The 24,380-nt window shown below is 36.7% G+C and overlaps 2 protein-coding genes across 3 annotated transcripts in view; one reads left to right on the top strand and one right to left on the bottom strand.

Annotated features, from left to right (window-relative positions):
• Positions 1 to 23,500, top strand: part of LOC100369272 (alpha-L-fucosidase-like) — a 33,805-nt gene extending 10,305 nt beyond the window's left edge. The window contains exons 2-10 of one of the 2 annotated variants that reach the window (XM_078008939.2): positions 12,323 to 12,647; positions 14,108 to 14,392; positions 17,252 to 17,358; positions 17,867 to 17,997; positions 18,768 to 18,901; positions 19,361 to 19,449; positions 19,669 to 19,801; positions 21,231 to 21,398; positions 21,631 to 23,500. In XM_078008939.2, coding sequence (XP_077865065.2) covers positions 12,493 to 12,647; positions 14,108 to 14,392; positions 17,252 to 17,358; positions 17,867 to 17,997; positions 18,768 to 18,901; positions 19,361 to 19,449; positions 19,669 to 19,801; positions 21,231 to 21,398; positions 21,631 to 21,886 — 1,458 coding nt within the window. In that variant the 5' untranslated portion in view covers positions 12,323 to 12,492 and the 3' untranslated portion in view covers positions 21,887 to 23,500. The remainder of the gene's footprint in view (positions 1 to 12,322; positions 12,648 to 14,107; positions 14,393 to 17,251; positions 17,359 to 17,866; positions 17,998 to 18,767; positions 18,902 to 19,360; positions 19,450 to 19,668; positions 19,802 to 21,230; positions 21,399 to 21,630) is intronic. The other variant, XM_085505103.1, reaches the window with a different exon arrangement.
• On the bottom strand, positions 602 to 11,721 carry LOC100369128 (fatty-acid amide hydrolase 2-A-like). The gene is made up of 6 exons (XM_085505342.1): positions 11,716 to 11,721; positions 10,922 to 11,141; positions 4,347 to 4,556; positions 2,743 to 2,862; positions 1,882 to 2,138; positions 602 to 1,561 (listed from the first exon to the last, which is right to left on the bottom strand). Exons 1-6 carry the CDS (start codon positions 11,719 to 11,721, stop codon positions 974 to 976), a joined length of 1,401 nt encoding a protein of 466 aa, XP_085361468.1. The 3' UTR covers positions 602 to 973.
• Positions 23,501 to 24,380: the final 880 nt, after the last annotated feature.

Genomic DNA, 24,380 nt, shown 5'->3' on the forward strand with positions numbered 1-24,380 from the left:
CACCATACTTTGGTTACCAATATATTAGCTTAGAATCTAAGAGTTTCTCAAAGTCTGTAAAACCTGTACAATAAATGCCTAGCATCAACTCCCATTAAACATGATTGTGGTCGGATATTGAGCATTACATGTCATTCTTTAAATGTAATCAGTGTCATGCAATCATTTGAAAGTTTCAAGTTGCATTATGGGAAATATTTTGTTTGAAAGCTTTTGACGCAAAAAATATTGTCATCGTATCATGATTTCATGGTAGGGATGGGATGGGATGGGATGGGATGTTTGCATCCTACCATATTAGGTAATGTGAATTCCAAATATAGAAAATTGTGGTTGAATTAAAATTCAGTAGACAATACAACTTTAAACTCACAATTGAACAAACAGTATTTTACTTGACGAAAACCCAAAGTAGGAAATATTCAAAAAGATTTGCATGAAGAACTTGAAGAAAACTGAGCCTCAATGCTAGGCACATTTTGTAGAGGTCTTGGAGCCCTCAAAAAAGATTATAAATTCTAGGCTACCATTATGAAAACCAAGCCAAAAAATTCAGGTCAAAACATTAGCAGCTGACACGTAAAGTAATAATTATCTCAACATTATTTGACAAATATAAATCTTTTAGTGAACTTCATGAATGCATGAATATTTTTTTATATAAAATATTTATAAATATTGTTGAATCTCAAATGATGGTTAAAATGAACCAATCACAAACATTTGCAGATGCATGCCAATAAATCAGCCAATGATGAAGGAAACTGCAAAGACTTATGGGTAATAATGGATTGGAATGAAGTGTGAAAGTCTTCCAAAATAAATTATTTATAAATATTTTATAAATTTTCAAAAAACAAAAACAATTCATGCCTTCATGAAATTCACTGTACATAAGTTACAAATTTGTTTCAGTTTTTTTCTCAGTTCTAATAATCTATTTCTTAAATATTTATTACAAGTTAGGATATCTCTAAACCGGCTCTTTCCATCCACCAAAAGCTTCCTCTAGTTTCCTAGCAACAGCCATGGTAAGATGATCATTGTGAGTGAGGGCAATGACCTGCACACCAAGAGGTACCCCGTCTGCATTCAACCCAAGAGGCACCTGGGTAACTGGGAAACCCATCATATTGAAAATGCCAGTGTAAGCAAAATTCATGGGTGTGAACAAAGGTGAATTATGGTATGGGGCTACCTTGGGATGAGAAGGATAAAGAAGAACACCATCAGAACCAAGCAATTCTTCAAAATCTCGGCGGAGTTTATCGCTAGCCTTACAGAGCCTCTCCTGCAGGTCCTTAGACATCATCATCTCATCAAACTTTTCTACGATTCCTAAACCGATGGCTGGAAGAGTGTGATTGGAGAGTTGAAAGACCCACTTGATAAGCTCCCACGCTGGATAAACCTGCGGCCCGCCGTCGGTCATTAGATCTGTGAAAGACACCTCACCGTGTTTTGACATCATGGCGGACCATATCGGGAGTGAGAGACGAAGCCTGCGTACCATGGTCTTCACGACTGGGACATTGAGCGACTCTTCTATATATTTAGCAGCCTGAAAAAATAGAAAGTTTTGTTTAAAATTTGATGAATCAACCCATATGCATCGCTTAATTTTGATGTGGAATACTGAGAGCTCACACACATGATATTATTTATTTTTTTTATTTAATATGAAATTTTAACTACAATCTTTAACTTAATTGAACATAGCATAAAACTTTTAACTGATATCGTAAATGTCATTAAATTTGCCACTTGCTTGTTCAGTGAATTCAATAATATTGTTTACAAATGTGAACTCAACATTTGTGATTAAGTTTGTCGTTCGTGGTTATCAAGGTGTTATCAGAAATGAATGAATAGGTCATTCACCTTGGCTTGGGCGTCTCTGAGTTCTTGACTGACTCGTGAGCAATAACCTGCGTCCCCATCATCCACAATAGTGAAATACCTCAAACTTTTTAAGTCTACAGTCGTATCCATCTTTAACTTGCTCAGTCCTTCCTCTCCGGCCAACACACGGAACATGGGCTCCAAATCTTCTGCAAATCGACACATTGGCCCAGTTGAGAGAAAATCATTTCGTTTACCAGTTGCCATTGGAAACTGACCAAAGTTTGGAATAATACCTAGAGAGTGGCAGTGAATAAAAGATATATAATATAGTTAAAATGTTGCTTGTTTTTGATTTTACTGTTTTTGCAAATCTTGAAACTAAAAACAAGCAAAACTTTTGTTTTGCCAAATATACAAGCTTTTATTTCCACCATTACTATAGAAACTTACATGCTCTCAAATTGTGCCTGTGTAGAGGCGTTGATTTCAGCACGGGAGTCATTAGAATGACGGAAACCAGCAAAGAAATCATGAAGCTTAAAATATCAACCCCCATTACTGCATAAAAACTGATTGACGCAAATGACAGACAATATCTCAATAAAAGCAATCAGAAAGCAATTTTGTTTTAGCTCCACAAATAATGGAGATACGGACATTGAGTTACAAACTTGACTTAGATTTTTTATTTTGTTTAACTTTCTATGTTTTATTTAGATTTATTGCCTGCAATTTGTAACCGACAAAAATAAAAATGGTGGCTGCTTCACTTTTTTTTTTTTTAAGTATTTATTTAATTTTTCAGCTGTCTAGGTGCTGTTTATGCATGCATATAACATGTACAGTTTAATGGCTCTTTAATGAAAACACTGCTCGGTTTGAATGCTAAGAGTTTACCTGATGATGGTTTATGTCCAAATATTCCATTGAAAAAACAGGGCATTCTGATGGAACCACCGATGTCAGAACCGATGCCAATAGGCGTACCTGAAGCAGCATGCAGAGCGCCTTCACCACCTACAAAGACAAAATAAATATTGAGAGAATAAAGAGAAATTAAAACTGTAAACTATGTCACAATAGCTGATCTAATTTTTAAAATATAATCAATTGTTAAATGCTTCAAATGAACGACTAACATGACAAAACCCTATCATCAGTGTTTGCTTCATAACGAGTAGACAGTCTACTGGTAAAAGCATGTCTATCTTGTATACTGTTGTGAGTTTCAATCCTACATGGGGGGAGTTTCAATTTTTCACTGTTCTGACAGTTTTTATTCCAATCAATTCAAAGGTCAATGTAATCAAAAATAAAAACAAGCAGCCTCTCGGCTGAGATAGCTCCGCTGTTAGCAATGCACATTTTAATTAAAGAACAGAAGATATCATTAGAAAATGAACAATATGTATAGTATCAATGCAATGGGACTTGCTGTTTTCAACAAGAATTCAAAAATATCATTTTTCACCATAAATGATTGTGGTTTTTAACAAAAAGAAAATATCACTTTTTACCAAAAATGACAAAAATATTCACCAAAATTAGAGAATTAAAGATATCATTACAAAATGAACAAATCTGAGAGAGGTCCACATGTAGTGCCTATATATGTAATATCAAAGCAATTGGACTTGCGGTTTTTAACAAGAAGTCGAAAATATCACTTTTTACCAAAAATGACAAAAATATTCACCAAAATTAGAGAATTGAAGATATGATCATGAAATGAACAAATCTGAGAGAGGTCTACCCAAGGTACATATACACCAAGTATCAAAGCATTCAGGCTTGTAGTTTTCAAGAAGAAGTCGAAAAAGTAAAACATTGACACGGACGCCGGATGCCGACGGACAATCACTCATATGATAAGCTCCGTGCGACAAAGTCAACAGCGGAGCTAATTAAAATGGGAATAAGAAAATCAGAATAAAAATTAGAGTTAAAAACTCTATTGCTTTGAAGTCCTTACTATTGATTCATTAGCTTGGGTTCAATAAAATGAGATGCTGAATTGTTTGAGATACAGACATTATGTTACGAACATAGAGTTAAAAAATAACCACATCCATATTTTAAAAACCATGCCTACTTTTGCAAAACTACCCCCAAATTATAACTCGATATTCACTTAACAGTTAACCAAACTTTGAGTTACGGGCAACACAAATTTGTTTTTTTGTTTAACGTTTTTATGTTTCCCGCAATTCGAAGTTCGGTTAACAGGAAATTAAAATTTGAGTTATTAAATTTGAACATTAAACAAAACAATAAATCTATGTTACCTGTAACTCAATATTTGGTTAACTGTCCATTAAAGTTTGAGTTACTAAATGTGTACATTCAATAAAAAAAAAAAAAATATGTTGCTTGTAACGCTAAGTTTTGCTAACTGTTAAATTGTTAAATCAAGTTACAATTTGGACGTGGTTTCTAAAATAAGGGCGTGGTCATGTTTGTAACTCAAACAATCGAGCATCTCCAATAAAATGATATCTTACCTGAACTTCCACCCACTATTCTCCTTGCATCATAAGGGTTATTTGATCTTCCGTAGATAAAGTTACTGGATTCATACCACATACACAACTCGCTGCAGTTCGTTACTGCTATCGGGATTGCTCCAGCCTCTTTCATTCTCGCAACAACTGCAGCATCTTTCGTACATAACATGTTCTTTCGGCTGACGAGCCCACTAGTATTTGTCATTCCTGGGTCACGAGAAAATAAAAGAATGATTTTAATTATTATCAGAACATTTTTAAAAGTAATTTTCCATGTTTACGCAGTTAAATTTTTTAGACTCTCTCAAATCCTGAATATTCACCTGAATATTTCGTTGAATTTTGTGATATCTACTATTACAGTGGGTCCTAACAAACGATTACAAAAACCTTTCCTCTGCACATAGCCCATGTAATGAATTCCAAGAAACATACACATGTTGTACTGTATTTACTCAATGCGTACACCCGATTTACGTAATGCTTGTTTGTATGTAAAACTCAACATATATCAAAAAGAGCTAGCTTTCGAAGTAAAGACCGAAAAAGTTCTACATGAGGACATAGGCCGAAAAGTGGGACCTGGAGCTTCCAGAGAGTGCTGATGGTAGAGAGATCTGTCCACAAAAATGCCGAGACTGACTTATCGCCTATCCGCAGGAACCCTTCTGGTCGTTCGGGCTGGGTCAGCAAACCAAGTCTGACCCACTAACAGGGACCCAACCTAGAGACTCTCCTCAATGGATTTGGTGTCTCTTAGGTAGTAGTTGATAAAGAAGTTCTGCGTTCTCCAGAAGCCTGCCCTCAGTGTGTGCTCGAGGGGGGGGGGCCTGACGCTAGCTCTAGTGAGTTAGCAATCGCATAGACTTCATGTGCTCATACTTGGTGTTTCTGCAAGCTGTGTGTCAAGGAAGTTAAGGTATTATAGACCTCTAATACAGTCTCAGTGAACCACCTGGTTATGGAAGTTGGGGAGGCCGGCCTATCCTGCCTGCCTGGGCCGTAACACAAAGACATGTGCCTGGCACACCGTCCTGAATCCTTAGTACGGTTGGTAGCAACACCGTGCTCAAACTGGGCAGAGAAGCAATTCCTCCTGACCCTCCGAGCAGACAAAATTTGACAGCCGGGGGATGACGATCGGGTGTCCTGGGATTTGGTTCTTGGCGAGAAACCGATTCGTGTCCTTGGCACAACTTGATTATCCATAATGGCGGTACATCATCCAAGAAGAACAATGCCCCTAGCTCTGGCCGACGCCTACCTGAGGCGAGGGCCAGTAGGAAGACTATTTTCCATGTAAAAAATTTGAGTGGTGCTGATCGGAGAGGCTCAAAGGGCGGTCTGCTTAGAGCAGACAACACAACCGACAAATCCCAGTTGGGCGGTTCCCTTGTATGGGGTCTCGGCATCTGGAAAGCAGTAAATAGTCTCCTAATAATAGGACAATTGGCTAGTCTTGTTTTTGAATGTTCTAAATGGTGGGGGACAAGGCCGACCTGTAGCCAACGATCGCTGCGTAGGACAAACCCAGTTTGTCAAACAGGTGGATGAAGGAGCCTGCTACCTGGCCAATAGAGGGATGGTATGGATCAATCTCCCTTCCGCTACACCACTCAGTGTATGCTTGCAACCTAGAAATGTAGGCAGTGTTGGTGCAATCCCTGTTCGCCCTGGCCAGGAAGTTGGCAGCAGGCTCAGATAAAGCTTTCGTATGTGAGGCTCTACTGAGAGCCTCCATGCACGTAAGAGCTACCCGCTGGGCTCGTTGGTAGTGTGCCGTCCGGTTGGGACAGCAGGTCCGATAAGTCCGGAAGCACTACTCGTGTTTCGACTAGTATTTCCGACAGAAGTGGAAACTAGGTCTTGGTTGGCCAATTGGGTGCGACCAATGACAATATGCAGGTGTGCACCTGTCAAAGTTTTCTCCGGTGCCCGGTGAACTAGCGGGAAGGGAGGAAAGGCGTACACAACTAAGTGGGTCCACGGGGTTAGCAAAGCGACCCTGGCCCAGGCTCCTAGAGTCGGCAGGAATGTTGGTTTCAAACTACGGGTAGAAAGCTAAGTGCAGTGCAGTGCTTTGAGCCGATTGATATGGTAGTCCCGAAACTAATGCGGGGGCCATGTCCTTGGGCTTGTTCGTCCAACCTTGGGGGAGGCATCTGTTACCAGAGTCATACCTGCGGCGAGTGGGTCCAAGGGGCCTCCAGTGACGACCACCAGGGCAGGGCTTCCTTCAAAACCTGCCTATCTAGCTCCCATAGGAGAGCTCGGCATTGTAACAACAAGCTTTATACCGGGCGACTGCGTAGTGCGGCCTGGGGAACCACCCTTTGAACTAAGGTCATCATTCCGATGATTCGCATTTGTTCTTGGAGGGACACTGAGGGAATGCTGACTAAGCGTTCGGCTAGGCTGCTTAGTGCTTAGCAACATGCTTGAAATAGCTATACCAAGCTTACCTCTGTGTCAAACTCTATGCCCAGGAACACCAACTGTGCATTGGGTCAAGATGGAACTTGTAGATTTAATAAAAAGGCCAACTGGTGAAGTAAATCCTGTGTTAGCCTGACGTGTTTGGCTAATAACCCCTTGTCCAGGTTGTGTAGTAACCAGTCGTCTAGGTATGGATTGCGGTGAAGCAGCAGCACTACCTGTTTCATCACTCTGGTGAACATGTAGGGCGCTGTGCATAACCCAAATGGGCGATTCGAAGGAGATGGCAACTCGCTGGGTGCATCGGTATGTGCACGTAGGCCCCGCTTTAGTCTAGTGGGGCTAGCCAGTCGAAACGGTGGATTTAGAGAAGAACCCTGAATGGCGCCTCCATGCGGAACCGATCGAGGAGCACGTACTGATTCAGTCTGCCTACACACCTGGATGCCGGCCACCTGTAAATTTGGTACTATGAACACAGAAGGGTAGAAGCCTGGACTTAACGCCGACTGATCTACCCTATGTATGGCACCCTTTTCCAGCAAACTGCTACTTCCTGCCTGATTGCTTCCGCCTTGCGGGGGTCCCCTGGCAGTGCCCAATAGGGGAGACACTGACGAGGGAGATGGAGATTTCAGCGGTATCCTGTAACTGAATGTCACTACCTGGAAAGGTCAAGGGATCGGTCACCTGCTGTCTCCAAACCGCAATCTGTGTACAACAGGGATATGTGGCCATGGGTTCTGCATTTGCGAGGTGTGGGTGCTCTCTTCTCCCATGAGGTGAGTTTCCCCAAGGTAGTCACTAAGTTGTGACCTGGCCACTCGCCGAACACATGCCTATTCCCCCGGTCGCAGAGGTAAGCGTCAAACACGCTTCCCCCACTGCTGGGGTAGACGACCGCCTGAGGAGGGTGAGGAACCACCACCTAACCCTTTCCTCCCTGGGGGAACGCCACTACTCTTCCCTCCTGTGCAAGGGTATGATCGCTTGCCTCCTGGCTGACTCTGGCTAGGGGACGACGCCCTAGGGCGTTGTGTTTTCTGTGCTTGGGGTGCCCTCCGCTTACCCTTGGCAGGGCCAACTGGCTAACTGATTTGATCTGAACCCTCTAGTTCATTGCACTCCGAAGCTCTGAGACAGTACCCACCATTCCCCGAACAAAGAGGGGAAGATGTCCAGTCTGTCGGCAAAGATAGCCAGGTGACGCTAGGGGATGTCGCGGTGGCCCACCAGTAAATGTGTCGCCTGGTCTAGGAGGCTGGTGCGTTCTGTCTCCGAGGCCTCAGAGTCCTGGGCACGCACAATAAAGCACTCAAGCAACTTTGCCCTCAGGGCGTGATGTCACTAGGATCGATGATACTCCGTATCACCCGAAAGGCGTGGCTCACCGAGTTGTTACGAATGGAAGACTCTGAGGGACCGCCCGAGGTACCAGCTGTATCTGACGCGAACGAACTGTCTCCTTTCCACTTTAAATATGCGAGAGGGCGTGTTCAACTGTGCATCTCATGACAGGGTCGGTTCCTTCTGGGGACACCCGTGGGTCGGTAAGAAGGGAGTCAAAACCCACAGCGGAGACCGGACACAAGGGTAAATTCGTTACCGTTGTACCATTATCGCGCGACGAACCCTGGCTGGCTGAAAGTAGGGGGGTGCAACGTGTGCCCTGCCCCGAAAGCCCTGCCCCAAGATCAGAGGCTTGGCTGCCAGCACCCCGTTGGCATTCAGTGCCCGAGGCCCCAGAGGAGACCTGGTGCAACTAGCCTGAGCCTTGGCCTCACCCAAATCAGTGGGAGAGCCGCGGCTGGGAACAGGGGGTTCCCGGAAGAGACGTGTTTGAATGCAAACGATGCTTTTGTGTTTCTTCCTGCTTGCCCACCGTTGGCCGCAGTGGAGGCAGCTCGCTCCGACTGCGTCTGATCTACCCGGCCTGCCAGAGATGCAATTTGCTCCGACAGTCCTTCGACCAAAGCCCTCAACTTGGCAAACCCGGTGCCGTGCGAGGAAGGATCCACGAAGGGACCCACAATGGGCCCCATATGAGGAAAGACCTCCAGGGGCACATCCTCGCTGTAGCCGGTAAAATCGGGTAAATCACCGCCTGAAAACACAGCCTGTGAGGATGCCCTCTAATCAGCGAGGGAGACCGAAAACATATGGGTACCTCCACCGTCGGGCCTCCTATTTGACGTCCTGGAACACGAAGCACCGGTAGCCAAGCGTGAGGACTTTCCACTCATGCCAAACACGCAACTCATTTTAACCAATTTTTACTGTGAAAATACGAGCGACGCGATCAGTCTCAGTGATTTTGATGGCTCTGAGAAAATATCTCAGGCCTCAGAACTCCAGTGAAAAGCACACGTCTTCAAGGCAAAAACCCCGAACCCCGCAAAAAGCTTATCGGATGCGGGTTCTATGCTGGTAAATTCTGAATATAACCACTGCACAGTCGACTCAAAAACGAGTAGACAAAAAAACGGCATTGAGCCCTGGTGCAGTCATTACATCTATTCATTTCTAAATACGTAGATCAAGCATAAAATGAAGACGACATGCATGAGGAAAGCGAATTACAGTAGTAAAAGGTGCCGCCATGAAACTAACAAGTGATTAAGCTACGTCGCCCGGGTTTTAATTCTTTGTTGTGAAAAATGCTACACACAAAGTGGAAAACGACACGAGGGTAAAAATGACAAGGAAAACTTATCCTACCAGCTACAATGTCAGATGCCGCGTCAGCGGCAACAACTCAAGCTAGAAAAAGCAGAGTGATTAGCCAGCTGTAATGGCGCCATCATATGGCCTTGGTCACGTGGTTTGTGACGTAAGGGAAAAGAGTCTTGAGGTCATGGGGCTTCCCCTGACCTAGATTCTATCTCTCCGTCATTGGCAGAATTGCTGAATAATGCCTACAGTTCAAACGAGTCATTTTGACTGACGGGAGTCTATGGTGGGTAATTCAACGTAGTGAATTTTAACTAGTTTTTACAACCGTGGGTAGACTGTTCCAAATAATAGCTGCAGAGAAGCAAAACATTCGATAACCTGAATTATTATACATCTGTCATCGTAATACCATAAGTTACAGCATACCGTAATTTTGCGGTATTTTACAGGATATTTTCATCCTACCTAGTACCATATTAGGAAATGCGAATTCCAAATATGGAATGATTATGCGTGTAAGCATCCTCTAATAATAAAAATAAATATGATATGGCTGCCACCAGGGTTTGACCGGACTCCACTCAAAGAAGTTTGCTGATTCTGCTCTAAACGTTTTGTATTTCGGCATTCTCATGATGTATCCTTTGGAAGGAAAATATGTATAATATTAAGGTTATTACAAAGATACCTCAAAGTATGCACTCAGATAGTACGCCGTCGCATCAACCTTCACTGCCCGTCGGACGATACGCCTGCTGTACTGTCTTCGTGCATACTTTGAGGTATATTGTATAACCTCATATTATTTATTGCAGGGGTAATAGAAACAAGCAGCCTGTCGACTGAGATAGCTCCGCTGTTATCATTAAAAAATTAACAATATGTAGACTTGCTGTTTTTAACAAGAATTCAAAAATATCACTTTTCACCAAAAATGACAAAAATAATCATTAAAATTAGATAATTGAAGATATCACCATGAAATTAACAATCTGAAAGAGGTCCACATGTAGTACCTATATATGTAATATAAAAGCAATCGAACTTGTGGTTTTTAACAATAAGTCGAAAATATCACTTTTTACCAAAAAAGACAAAAATATTCATCAAAATTAGAGAATTGAAGATATCATCATGAAATGAACAAATCTAAGAAAGGTCTACCCAAGGTACATATACACCAAGTATCAAAGCATTCAGGCTCATAGTTTTCAAGAAGAAGTCGAACAAGTAAAACATTGACACGGACGACGACAATCACTCATATGATAAGCTCCGCTCGACAAAGTCGACAGCGGAGCTAAAAACTTATTTGTCCTCTGACATGTCTGATATTTATACAAATGTTAAGTAGGCTTGACAATAGACTTGAAGAGAATTTAAGAGCATGCACTTGAAAAAAAAAATATGGCAATGCCAGTAGTGTTCGTTTTGACTTTAATTGTTATCAAATTACAATATACCTTTATGTGCAAAGGCTTCTTTAGTTGTGAAAGGAACACCAAGGAATGGTGCCTTTTCCCTGGAGTAGTAAGCAGGAACATTTCCAGAATCCAATACTTTATCTATATATCGGGCTTCTTTCAATGCTTCATCAAATCTATCACAAACCACAGCATTTATAATTGGTTCCACTTCTTGAATTCTATTGATATACGCTTTCAGAACTTCAACACTAGTAATCTGTAAACAAACAAACAAACAAATAAACATTTAGATGTAATAATAATAATAAAATATGAAATAAATAAATCACAAATTAAATTTAACAAGTAATTGCATTGCATAGTCTTTGTAAGTTCCCATGTTTAAGAAAAATGTAAAGTTTGAACATGACTGGTTGAACAAAATCCAGTCACACACAACCAAGATCTGGTTCCAGAATGGCGGAAAAGCTTGCTTTTGATGAATTTTAACACAAAAATGGCTTCCATTTGGCCATCTTTAATTGGATCATGAAACAAATAGACATGCATATATCGCCAAAGATATGTGATGTACAGTATATGTGATGTTTAAATCAGATCAGACATGTTCAAGATACGTATGAAGATGCATGGAAGTCAAAATATAAATCACCGTTGTCTGCCTGGGTCCAGGAACTAAAATAAAAGCTGCCAAACATCAATTTTAGAAAACAAATTACACAGAAACATTTTTCTTTCTTTGGCTTTATTGGAAATAGACTTTAAACACCAAGTCAAATTTGTTACCTTTCAAAAATGTTGGTCAAGACCTGTAGGTAATGGAAAATTACTTCCATTTAGTCTAAAAATAACAAAGAAATCATAGAAAAATACACTGGGCTATAACTTATCAGGAATCCTGTAGTCATTCAATAAGTCATAATGTGAATTTCCATTACCAGTACTCATAGATATTCAGGAAAATCTTATAAAATACTGCTATCATATTAGTGACTTACCAGACAATAATATTACAAACAAAACCAGCTTTTCAAGAACAAAAGCAACAAAATTTACAGTTTTTAAAAACTCATACACTTTTGAACCATATTTGCTCTTGTGTAATCTGAAACATAAAATCATAATAACTCATTTGAGAATAAGCAGTCATGTATTAGAAATTGAGAAGGGTAGACATACCCAACCCAATACCTTTAGAAGACTTTAGAATCTGTAAGCAATGTTTCGAGATGAAAATTGAATGAAGAACATTTCTTCATGACACCAAACAGTCAAGTTATTAAATAATATCAATATTTCAGAAGTAAAAATAGACGCCCAGATAAACTAGGTAAATAAAAAAATATTTGTAATCAGAAATAGCAATAAGTGACAATTGGAATTGGAAACTATTTCTAACGATGCAATAAATTTATTATTATCACTACTATTACATAGGGATTCAGCTAAAGGAAACTATTCTTACCAACCTAGGGGGTACAAAGTTGAAACCTCAGTTGACACAGGGGTTAAAGCTCAAAGAAACACAGAAAACAATAAACAGCTGTGTGTGGATGGATGCTTGCATGACCTGGTAATGTCTGGTATCAGATTGTGGATGAATAACAATGAGATGGATATCATTCTTCAAAATGGTATCAAGGGACAAATTCCGTTTAATTCTATGCTGTATTTTGCTGCTTCTACTGGTTCTGTTATTTGGCAAACATCTTGGCCTTCATAAACGACTGAGTGTCATAGTAACCACTTTACAGCCACCAAAGTAAGCATATCCATTCAGCAATTCAGTAATTATACAGATTAAATCTTATATATTCTGTATATATGCATAAATTAGAGTCGCATAATGTGATGTGCAGATGGGACATCAATTCATCATTATAATAGTATCCAAATATCAAAATCATTGGTTGAGATTACAATGATATTGTATATGAATTATATTTTACATACGGTGCATAGAAGTTAATTACCATGTCATATTTCTATGAACATGTATTTATTCAAAGAGTGTGGAGGTGACAGTTTAATGTTCATGATAAAATTAGATTCAATTCACAAAGAGCTGCCATAATGAATATGCAGAAAATATAATCGTAAATTAGGTTAAAACACTGTCTGTGACTAGGTGGTGAAAAATAATGCTATAATGTAACACCAGCAGATCCTATGTTCTAGTGTGGTTGTAGGCTGAGTATGCCTTTCCATTCCAATTGCCAAGTTATGGTTACTTGTTCTGAATCAGGAACAGAAATTCTCTATTTAGATTCAGAACACTTAGTTTTACGTCTTCAAGTCTAGACAGTACTGGGGTATATGTTAGAAATATGTACATATATAGACTTATATAATCCTTATTAATACTATCATGTACATACATGTACATGCAACATTTGGTATGACATGATTGGTTGATTGGTACTCTTGCTATATATAAATAAAATACAACAGATCCAGGTAGGCAGTACATCTATCATATTACCATTTCATTGTCTGCTATACCGTTAACACATTAATTATTTACTTAGTTCCATTTCGTTATTTTTGTTGATAATTAAAATTTGCTAAATTAAATCTAAAATTAGAAGTGTAAAATAACGTTAGAACTCATTGTTCCCCACCACACAAACTTAAAACTTGAAACCCAGTGAAATTGCTCAAAATATCAAAATAGTGAAATTAAATGTCAGTGAAAATAAAGTACACAGTATATACATATTATGGACAAGCATGTTGCAGTACAAATTTGATCTAGACATGCAGCCAATAGAAAGTTATGTTCATTTTGTCCAAAATGATCAAAAATATTATAGAAAAATAATTACAAATTTTGGTTAAAAAATTATTGTGCTGAAAGGGTTAATTTTTGAGCAAATGAACATAATTCAGCGACAGATCTTGATCAAGATTTTTGTAATTTTGTAAAAATACAGAAACAATTTGTGAAATGTGACAAAAATTGACTTTGCCACTCAAAGTTATAAATCTGCATTAGTTGTTTCTTGAACAAAATTCATACATTTAGTATATACATGTATGACTCTATTCTTGTTTTGTTTTTATTCGAATCAAACATTTTCAAGTTTAATTAATCACATTAAGTAAATTGTTTAGTATAACACTGAAACTAAAGTCTTAAAAACTGATTTGTTGTGTGTTTTATGATACCGTACTACTATACATATTTGCAGTATACACTCAATAATTTTTATCTTTTTTCAGACAATACAAACCAACTTGGGAATCGGTGGACACTCGTCCATTACCTGATTGGTATGATAATGCCAAGTTCGGTATTTTTCTCCACTGGGGACTGTATTCCGTCCCCGCATTTGGAAGTGAGTGGTTCTGGTACAACTGGGAAACAAAAAAAGATCCTGCCATTGTGGACTACATGAAGAAAAATTACCCACAAATAAAAGAATATAAAGATTTTATTGCACTTTTCACAGCGGAGAAATTCAACGCTGATTATTGGGCGGAGTTATTTCAGGCATCAGGTGCAAGGTACGGTAGTTATTCTTTTGACTGCACGCTTAGACAATTAGAGTTGGCAAGCACTGGCAATGGTTGTTATAGGGTTGCAGTTCTGTTACAGAATTGCATTCTCTATTACAAAATGAAATACATGCAAACTTGTTATGACAATTCATTTGAATTTCCATGAAGCATCCTTTCAGAAATTCGCTATAGTAAAGAATAAGGGAAATTGTTAATTTCTGAATTAGCTTGAGCAAAACAATGACTTTGTGAGATTCCAGATAACATTCACCTTATTCTGGTGGCTATTTTTAATTGAACAAGTCATTGTCAATCACATAGTTCCTGCCTGTATTTGATTACACCACTCAAAATGGCATGCATACAAAATTTAAATATGCATTATCATTTCTAGAACCGAATCGTGACAAACTGTTACATCTCTACATAAATTCAAGTGATTGTATATCCATGCTCAAATGACAAGAGACCGTACTCCAGCTGCCTCTTTTTGTTTTCTCATTTCAGTGTTGAAAAATAGAGAAAACAGATGGAGGCAGCTAGGCAGGAGAGTCCTTCGAATCATTTCCATTCACTGACTTTTAGTAATGTTTAATCCTGATACAAATCAAAAGTGGAAGCAATGGAAACCAACCATGCAGTAACAGCTGTGAGATTTGTCATCACTGCATTGATAGGAATAGAAATTAATTTCATTGCATTCATACAGATGCTTTTAAAAATATGTTCATTTTTTTTAAACTAGCAAAAATATATTTATTTATAGTAACTTGGCTCATTATTTTTCATTTGTTTCAGTCTAGCTTGTTGTGATTTTGTGTTTCTTAATTTGATTCTATACTCCATGTTACAGTGACTAAATTCAGTTTCACAAAAGTTTTTTTTTTTCATTTTGTGAATCGATTGCTTACTAGTATACAAGGTATATATGTACAAGGTCATATGGGAATAAAAATTGAGGATTTGGTTCAAGTTTTTAGATAAACGTGATATTACTGTAATTGGGTCTCTGAGTTACAGCATAGGACTATTCTATGTCACCATAAAGAGACTGGTAATAGGTGTATGTATTTATGTTTTATTATATTATATTATAGCATTATCAACGCCAGTGGATTTTATGACGTCATTGCAGCAGATTATTCGCGATAATATATCCCATTAATGAGCATCAAAGTCATGTGCCATGGATATGAATACAATGTTGTTTTAGAAAACCAATAAAGGAAAAACTATTTAAAAAGAAGAGAAATTGTTCCATAACAAGTATTTAATACTAAAATCGGCATCAAAGCAAATTTCAATACTAGTATCTAAATCATACAATTTTGTGAGGGCATTGTCTGCTCTGTACGCTAAAGTGCGCTCGGTCGGAGCGTTCCATCTAGTATGCGCGCTTCCTTGATTCAGCGACTGATGCCGCTGTGCTGGCATATTTCATATTTATGGGCCAGTGACTGTTCCGTTCACTGTGGATTTTTAGTGGCAGCAAATCCAGCTTTCGCCCATTATGGGTTGGCGGGTCGTTCATTATTGTTTAATTAGCTCATTGTTGGCTTGTGGCTTGTTAGCTTGTGTATATATCTGATAGCGTCACTTATGTGTGGGCTTCGAATACAAACACAACGTTAAACACCATCGATGAAGTTTGATTGATAAACCTCAGTGACGGCGCTGAACATCACTTACATAAAACATAAATTGCAATTGACCTCACTGTGATGACACATTGGTTGTGGAATACGGAAAGCATGCACACTACATACACAATATGCAAATAAGCTTTAACAAAGTTATGACGTAGACATATCTCATTAGTATTATTTTAAAGTGCAATTATCAATAGAAAACATTTATTATGAAACACTGGAATTACGTATATTTAGTCTTGACCCCAACTCTGTCTATTATGGTAATTTGTACACGCTTTCTATTATACTAAACTGGTCACCAAATTTAACAAGGGTTTTTGGCTTTTACACTGTAAGTCTGCATGAGCATAGGCAAGCCTAAAGAGGTTTCAATTGTATACAGAGCCACCAGTGGCTGTTCCCGGTTCCATGGGTCTATAAATCTGATTGGCTGAAGCAAGGTCTTATATTTGGCACTAGAAAACATGTGATCCTGTCCCAAAACAGAATAAATTGGCTTAAATACCTAACTGACTCAAGATTATACGACTTTGAGCACTGTTCATAATGAATGTTGATATGATCAACTGATCAAAACAGGGAAACCTGGTATGTGTACTACTGGTAATATGCATTACAATGGCCAACAATCGGTAATATTATAATAATAATACACATTTTGTAAGAAAACTCCTTGTGAGAAACGTACACGTTCATTGCAGCACAGCTTACACTCGGTTATTATCTCGCGCCAAATATGTTAATTTGAGGTCATATATCCGCTACCAAATATCCTCGTTTGCTGTTTATAACCTCTAAGTAGAATCTACTCTAAACTCTACTAAACACACACAATAGCTGCAAAACCTTATCTAATAAATCTTTGAGGTTATCAATATATTATGATTAAAAAAAATATTCTGAAATTCTCGAAATTCATCAAGAGTGGTTGGGTTACTATATAAAAGTTTTTCACAAAACGACTTTGAAAATTGATAAAATTGCGTTTTTGAATAGTTTGCAATTGGTTTCTATGGCATAAACATTTCATCATATCTCAAAATTTTGTTCCATTACCTATGCTAAAAAAATGATATGTAGTATTAAATATAGATGACATGCATGTATGTGAATCATCACCACAATTTTTGAATGATTTATTGTGATCAACTTTTTTCATGTTTTCATGGTAGCTAACTACCTTAAGGTCAATGAATTGTTATTATATTTCTAGATATGTTGTGCTAACCAGTAAACACCATGAAGGCTGGACACTCTGGGGTTCTAAACAGTCATCCATTGGTAATTCCGTAGACAGTGGTCCACATAGGGACCTTGTTGGTGAGTTAATTATACATATAACAACAAGCAACACTAAATAAAAATAAAATTTCAGAAAATCCATTATTGGTGTTTGGAAAAAGTTGATAATTATATAATTGATATATTATTATATTAGTTTTTTTGAAAAAATTAATTCCTTAATACCTCAATTTTGGGTAAATTTATGTTAAAAATGGCCACCAATTAGCCATAATTGTTATTTGTTTGCTTTTACAAGTTTTTATAAATGAAATCAATCAATGAATATTTGGGAAATGACACGGAATGACATCATTTATATAATAAACCATCCATATCTGTAGCAGGTAACCACATACTAATTAAAGCAAAAAGTGTCAGATAACTTTCACCGATTTTCTTGTCTTCCAACATCATCTGACATATACCACCAATTTCCTTTGACAACTATTACTATTGGTAACCATCTATTATATTTGCACGATTTAATATATTTCTAATTGAACAATTTTGCATAAATCACCATTGGCATGTTTGCTCCTGTTAGGTGAACTTGCAGCCTCAATAGCAAAGAAGACAGACTTGCATTTTGGTCTGTATTACTCACTACTTGAGTGGTATAACCCTCTCTACTTAAGTGACAAAGCCAGCAATTTTGAAAAAAATGATTACATCAAGGTTAGTTCTACAAATGAGATTTATTATGTAGTTAAGGGGCATTTGTATACAAAACACTGGGTAGGAGGTGGGTAGAAAATTTTATATTAATTTTTATTTATTTTTTACAAAGAACTTGTCTTGCTAGAACATATTCATGGTTTCAAATGTGAAAATTATTTGTTATTAGTTATAGTATGGTATTCAGAATTTACTTTATTCAACTAGTTACTAGATTGCATTCACTACATACAAATAATTAAATGGAATTTGCATAAAAATTTGCATGCTTATTTGTATAAAATATACTTCATTTTTTCCAAAAATATGGGTAGATAGGTTTTACTGGGAACACAGATTTTAATTTTGTTTTGGTCATGGTGAAACATTCATGCATATAAATTATCTCCACTATAATATTACATCTCATTAGCATATATAGTAGGCACATGAATCTCATTAACATATAAATCAGGCATGCAAATATCATTAGCATATATAGTGGGGCATGTTCATCTCAATAGCCTAATATAGTAGGCATTCGCATCTCATTAACATATATACTAGGAATGTGCATCTCATTAACATATATAGTAGGCATGTGCATCTCAATAACATATATAGTAGGCATTCACATCTCATTAATATATATACTAGGAGTGTGCATCTCATTAGCATATATAGTAGGCATGTGCATTTCATTAGCATATATAGTAGACATGTGCACCTCATTAACATATATATTAGACATGCACTTTCATTGGCATAATTGATCTTTGATTTTCTCACAGAATGTTGTAACACCACAGCTGAATGAGCTTATTGTGAGTTACAAACCTGATGTGTTGTGGCTCGATGGTGACTGGGGTGGTAGTGACAAATACTGGAATGCTACAAACTTTTTAGCATGGCTATACAGTGAGAGGTAACCATTTTATAGATGAATTACATGTCTAATTTATGCTAACTTGGAAAACAATTTTGGCTGATTTAATAATTTTTAATATACTGTGAAATAGTTAATTTTCACTATTTTTGCTGAAGGAATGATTCAATGAAAATAAAATCCAGCGTATATACCTTTTTTCCTATATTTTACATTTAACACGTCAAAATTCAGTGAAAATAAATTCCATGATGTCCATTAGAGTCAATTATATGCTCAACATAAATTTGAATTCCAAGCACATGCTAGAAGACAATCTTAAAGAAAGTTGGCTACATCACTGTTTGGTAATATCATATTATTCAGCATATCCATAAAGAGAACATTGAAGTATAATTATATTCCAGGTGTTTACATGTACAAATACAATTTACTAGAAATTATTTGTTTATTAGTTAAATGAAAAAAAAAATAAGAAAGATTCACTTGCGTTTTCAGTCCTGTGAAAGATACCATAGTAACCAATGATCGATGGGGTGAACGTAGTAAACATGGCGATTATATTACAAAACTGCTAAAAAGTGCAGGTATGCAAATGTATATATATTTAATTTTGTTCCATCAACTGTACACTAATTATGTTTTCCATTGATGTATTTAGTATCTAATGTAATTATATCTTGAAGTTTTATTGTTAGCAAAACTAGTTGAAAGCACTTTCACTGTTCAGTAATTTGGCTAAATTCTAATCTGAAAGTTACGGTGTTGTCATAGTAATAATGTATTTTCATTTTCATTCTCAACAGATAAAGTTAATGACAGAAAATGGGAAAATGCAATAACTATTGACAATAAGTCATGGGGTTATCGTCGTGAAGCAAATAAAGACGACTTTCGGAAACTGGAAGACGTGATAAGCAACCTCGTGAGGACTGTCAGGTACATTTGATTTTGACTTTTTTCCTGTCCAAATGATTAATTGTTTATTAGTTTATAATTAAAGCAGAATTATTGAATTGAGGCTATTCAAATTCAGAGTACTAACTTTGTAGCTGTATGTTCAGTGTTTAAGCTTGTTTCTGAGAGGTAACATTAATTTAATATATTCACCGTCACTGTTACATAACAATTATGTTACGTAACTTTTACGTTTTCTTTTCTGCCTTCAAATCTAACTAGGTTTACATAGAAATGTTGACCAGTGTTTATAATTAATGTGGCATACAATCAGTGCTATGACATTCATAGTTGTAAATTGCCAACAAATGTATAGATCTCGTAATTAACATATGCAGCTTTACTGGAGTTCTCGTCAAAGATGTTGCCTGTACTCTGATTACAGACATTATATGATTGTCTTTCATCTAGATCCATTATATTATGGTGGTTCAAAATTTTCTATAACTTATTGCACATCTGTTGCATGAATAAGTCTGGAAATGATTGACAATAATCAATATGTTATATACATGTATGTCATGTTATTTACTGCCATGTCTCATTTCAGTGGCATTGCTTTATAACATCACATGCCTTCCTGTGTAAGGCGTCAACCACAGTTTGTGCAGAGACAACAGACAATGCTGTGACCTTGGCATGCATGCATTCCCACATAAAATATAATTATCATGCTATTCAGTCCTTGGTTGTATAATGAGATGTTTTGTCTTTATACCAATTTACATTTGGTATTTTTTGTGTAAAACTAGTTTGAGATATTTTAGAAGTGCACAACTGGAAGTGCCTTTAAAATTAAACTACATAATGGTATGTAACTTTCATAACTATGTACGGTGATATGTGATGAAACCCTCACAGGTGAAATATAAGTGAAACCAATGAGGGCGGAGCTCCCGGTACATCACAGAATGTGACACACACCACTATATCCTGTATTTCTATGGGCTCTGTGCAAACTTCTGTGGAACACCGGTTCGAAGAGCAGGTGTAAACAAAGTCGAGGAAACAGCACAAACTCAACTTTGAAGTAATCCTGAACAATCAAATTTATTAATGTTGGACATGTAAGGGTAATCTTGTTGCACTGTTTTCAACAACTATCCCCAGGTACAGTTTTCTGCTTTTGTTTTCACCGACCTTGATGGCTGCCAGGCAGTGAAAATACCCGGATGTCCACCCCTGAGAATGGCATCATTAGAGCACAATTAAAAAAGCTTGATTGCACAAACCGAAATGAACTAGATTCACTACATTAAAATAAAACACAAGATGCATAACCAAATACTTGACAATGTACAATGTATAGCCTTTTCTTAGAAGTACTTGTATGTGCATTTGTAAGTATGCTTTTGTAAATGTACATGTAAATGTATGCATGTTAAATTAATGTAAACAAGTTATTTTTCAGCTGTGGTGGGAATTTCCTATTAAATATTGGCCCAACCCATGAGGGATTAATCCATCCGGTCTTCGATGGACATCTGCGTGAAATTGGCAGTTGGCTAAAAATCAATGGCGAAGCAATATACAACACCAAACCATGGAAACACCAGAAAGATAAGACTTCCAGTGTTTGGTGAGTACCAGGGATATAATACATATATACTTTCTTTTATCTTTATTTTTTTATTTTTAAATTGTCTCTGAACTTTGAGAGACAGAACATGGATGCAAAATTGTGTTCATGTATCCCAGAAGGCCATGCTTGTGGAATGTGGTGCGACACATTGGAGCGGTTTCATAAAATTGTTGCTTTTTGTTAAAAATGGGTTTGTTATTGATACACTAATGCAATTGATTCTATACAGGTATACATCCAGGTCCAAATATAGTGGTATCACGGTAGTCTATGCAATACTTCTTGAATGGCCCACACTGGAGTCCAGCCAGTTGCAGCTCGGGTCGGTGAAAAAAACAGACACAACTTCAATCGAGATGTTGGGACTTGAGAAAGACATTCAATGGCAGGGGAATGAAAATGGAATATCTATCACATTGCCATTGCAAGCTGAGTTGCCATGTCGATATGCTTGGGTATTTCAACTACGAAAAGTTGTTGGTTGATAAAATTGCTTTATTTTTTTATTTTTCTATCAGGTGCATTAAGTTAATAGGGTAACATTGGTAATTGAAAAAACAAAATATTGATTTTCAGCTTAGTTCATTGTCTACAATATACAAAATAGTGTCCCAGGTTGGTGCCCTGTGATTGTAAAAAAAGTTGTTAATATTTTTGCCATGAATATATATTTTTGGGTTATTATTAATTTCAGCTATGATGGTTAATAAACTGGCTAGAATGTATCATAATATGATAATTATAACATAATTTATTTATTCACCCTTTCAAAAAAGTTACTAATATAAAATTACATGATATTGGTATAAATTTGTGTAAGTCTTCATGTTTAGGAAAACAGATAAAAAAATGTGATGGAAAATTACTAAATTTTTGTGCTTGTTTCTTTGGTGAAACTATTTTCTCCATATCAATAAATTTTGCACTGTGAGGTTTTAAAAAGTTTTATATTATTATATGAATACTAATATTGTTAATTAACATTATTTTAATATCACTTTTTGAACTTACTTTCAATAATGTTCAATTAATTGGGTTAAAGAAATAACAAAAAATGAGGTTATCTGAATTTTTATGGAAAATAACAAAAATGTTATTACAATTTCTCATTTGTATTGGTTTCCATGGTGAAAGTAAGTGTATCTAGAAACTTTACTCACAAGCTGATAAATTTATATACTGTTAATGGTACGACTCTAATATTGTTAGAAATTATAATTTAATGAGTTTCCCATGAAATAATTATATTTTTTCCTTATATTAATGAGAATTTTTCCACCATAAATTGCACTGTACATGCTAAATGGAATTGTGTTTTGAACTTATCGACCTTTTGAATTTCATTTAAACAATATATTTTCTGCATTGTGTATGTTGCATGGGACTCACATTGAACGTAAAGCGGCACAATGACTATGGTGGTGAGTGTAATTTGAATACAAGAAATAATTAATTTGAAGGTTGATAAATGAATAATTATGCAAATTCCATACTTTTATTTTCATTGATACCAACATAATTCATACCCGGTACAGAAATGTTTGATATTTATTGACTTTTTAGAGCTACACATGGGCATTGAATGATGTTTACATTTGACGATAAAGCTTGGTATTAAAGTGTGTAGCATGCTGCCTCGTTGCTAGTGGCAACAGGTGTGTCTTACAAATCAAATGTACTAGAAATAATGTTTAAAATTTTCTTATAAAGAAAATGTGGATGGAAAAGGGTAGAAATTAAAGTTATAAATATATTTTTTCTGTATTCAAGGTAATTTATTTTCTGTGTAAAAGATGTACCTCAGGGACATCCCATTCTGTTTATGTGCAGACTAAATGTAGTCATATGTGATATATTTTGTCCCATAGATTATGAGGTATGTTTTATTATTTCAGTGTATCTGAATACAATGAATGTTGCTGATGTTTACAGTAGAAATTAGATTTCAAATAATAGGAGAAGGTTTCAAGAGTTTTAAATGATGACATGTACCACATTTTGCCATATCCGTAATTAAGACCTCCTAGGTTAATGCTGTTGAATTTAAAAAGTGTGCCATAAATTTTCTTGATGAATATATGGCTGCAGCCAAATTCTGAGTTGTTTTTCTTGTATTATCTGTACTGATAATTCATTGCCAGCAGTTAGTCTGTAGTTATTTAGTCGTGGCCAGAAACGAAAAACGAAAAACCAAGATGCGATCTAGATTATCTTGTTACCAACATCCTGTGCAAATCACATGTCATTTGCATGACTGAAAATGTCAATAAAAAACATTTTTTTCAATAGTCAGAATAGTAAAAAAATCACAATAGAGAAATTGGTCATTAGAATTTCTGAATCATGAATCAATTATTAATTACTAGTAACACACTTAACCCCTGCCACTACCTTAATGTTTTAATATTCTCATTTTTTTTCTGTCATTTTGAGATACACCAACGGCACTACTTTTTACATATCAATACACTTAGTGATCAGGTATCATAGTACCATTACAAAAATATGTATTCTGATGCAAGAAATAGTGTCCTAAGAACATCGTTGTCACTGGTATACCTAAGTTCAAATCCTATCCCTACCTGTGTGAGTGTCTTACAGACACAATGAGAAGGCTGAATCCACTGGTCGAGATCCATTCAGAACCATGGCATTGGGGGAACCTTGGTTAAGATTTAAAGGTGCTCGTGTTCGACCGGGCCTGGCTCATGCTAAGATATTGCATTGAATTGCCATTTGACAAAGAGATGGCTGCACAGCCCTGTCATGTTGTTTTAAACATAAATAGGGTTTCCGTACTGAAATGTACTATATAGCATTTGCTATTTGAACATTAAAAAACAAAAATATCTAGTGAATAATTATGGCACTTATAATGGCCTAAAATTTCAGTTAAACAGGTATGATATTTTACAGCCACATATGGTTTCTATTTTGCATTCAATACACATATAACAGGTATACCAAGCCAAAATTTCA

Source organism: Saccoglossus kowalevskii, chromosome 11 (assembly GCF_978046115.1).
Source record: "Saccoglossus kowalevskii chromosome 11, keSacKowa6.1, whole genome shotgun sequence".
NCBI classification, from domain to species: domain Eukaryota; kingdom Metazoa; phylum Hemichordata; class Enteropneusta; family Harrimaniidae; genus Saccoglossus; species Saccoglossus kowalevskii.

Excerpts from the sequence above, each read along its gene's own strand:
- LOC100369128 (XM_085505342.1), bottom strand. Across the intron at positions 4,557-10,921 it reads AGAAGCCTTTGCACATAAAG|GAATGACAAATACTAGTGGG; the intron begins GTATATTGTAAT and ends CTCGTGACCCAG. Across the intron at positions 1,562-1,881 it reads TCAGAGACGCCCAAGCCAAG|GCTGCTAAATATATAGAAGA; the intron begins GTGAATGACCTA and ends CTATTTTTTCAG.